General features: G+C 62.8%; 1 protein-coding gene across 1 annotated transcript in view; it reads left to right on the forward strand.

Annotated features, from left to right (window-relative positions):
- Positions 1-330, forward strand: part of YARS1 (tyrosyl-tRNA synthetase 1) — a gene marked incomplete at its 5' end in the record, with an annotated part of 4484 nt that extends 4154 nt beyond the window's left edge. The window contains one exon of the mRNA XM_010175052.2: positions 60-330. Within this exon, the coding sequence (XP_010173354.1) occupies positions 60-170 (111 nt within the window). The remainder of the gene's footprint in view (positions 1-59) is intronic.
- Between the last annotated feature and the right edge of the window lie 14 nt (positions 331-344).

The raw sequence follows: 344 nt of genomic DNA on the forward strand, positions 1-344 counted from the left end.
CCACTGCTGCCCCCCTGGCAGTCCAGGCCTGACCCTGACTCCCCTGCTCTGCTCCCCAGGCTGACTTCTGCATCTCTGAAGACTGTGTCGCCCAGTGGAAGCAGAGAAACTTCATCACCAAGCTGGGGAGAGTCTCCTGTAAAAGCCTGAGGGGAGGGAGCATCAGCTAACAAGCACCAGAGCCATGGCTCGTGCCTCCTGCCTGGCCCCGTCCTCCACCCCAGCCAGGCTGTCCTTCCCAGTCCCTGCCATCTCCTCCCCAGTGCCCCAAGCTGGGGGCTCAGCCCTGCAGGAACTGGGGGCTCTGGGACTGAAATTTGCAGCTTTCCACCTGGAGAGCTGCC

Source organism: Antrostomus carolinensis, unplaced genomic scaffold, assembly GCF_000700745.2.
Source record: "Antrostomus carolinensis isolate BGI_N321 unplaced genomic scaffold, ASM70074v2 scaffold30539, whole genome shotgun sequence".
Taxonomy (NCBI): domain Eukaryota; kingdom Metazoa; phylum Chordata; class Aves; order Caprimulgiformes; family Caprimulgidae; genus Antrostomus; species Antrostomus carolinensis.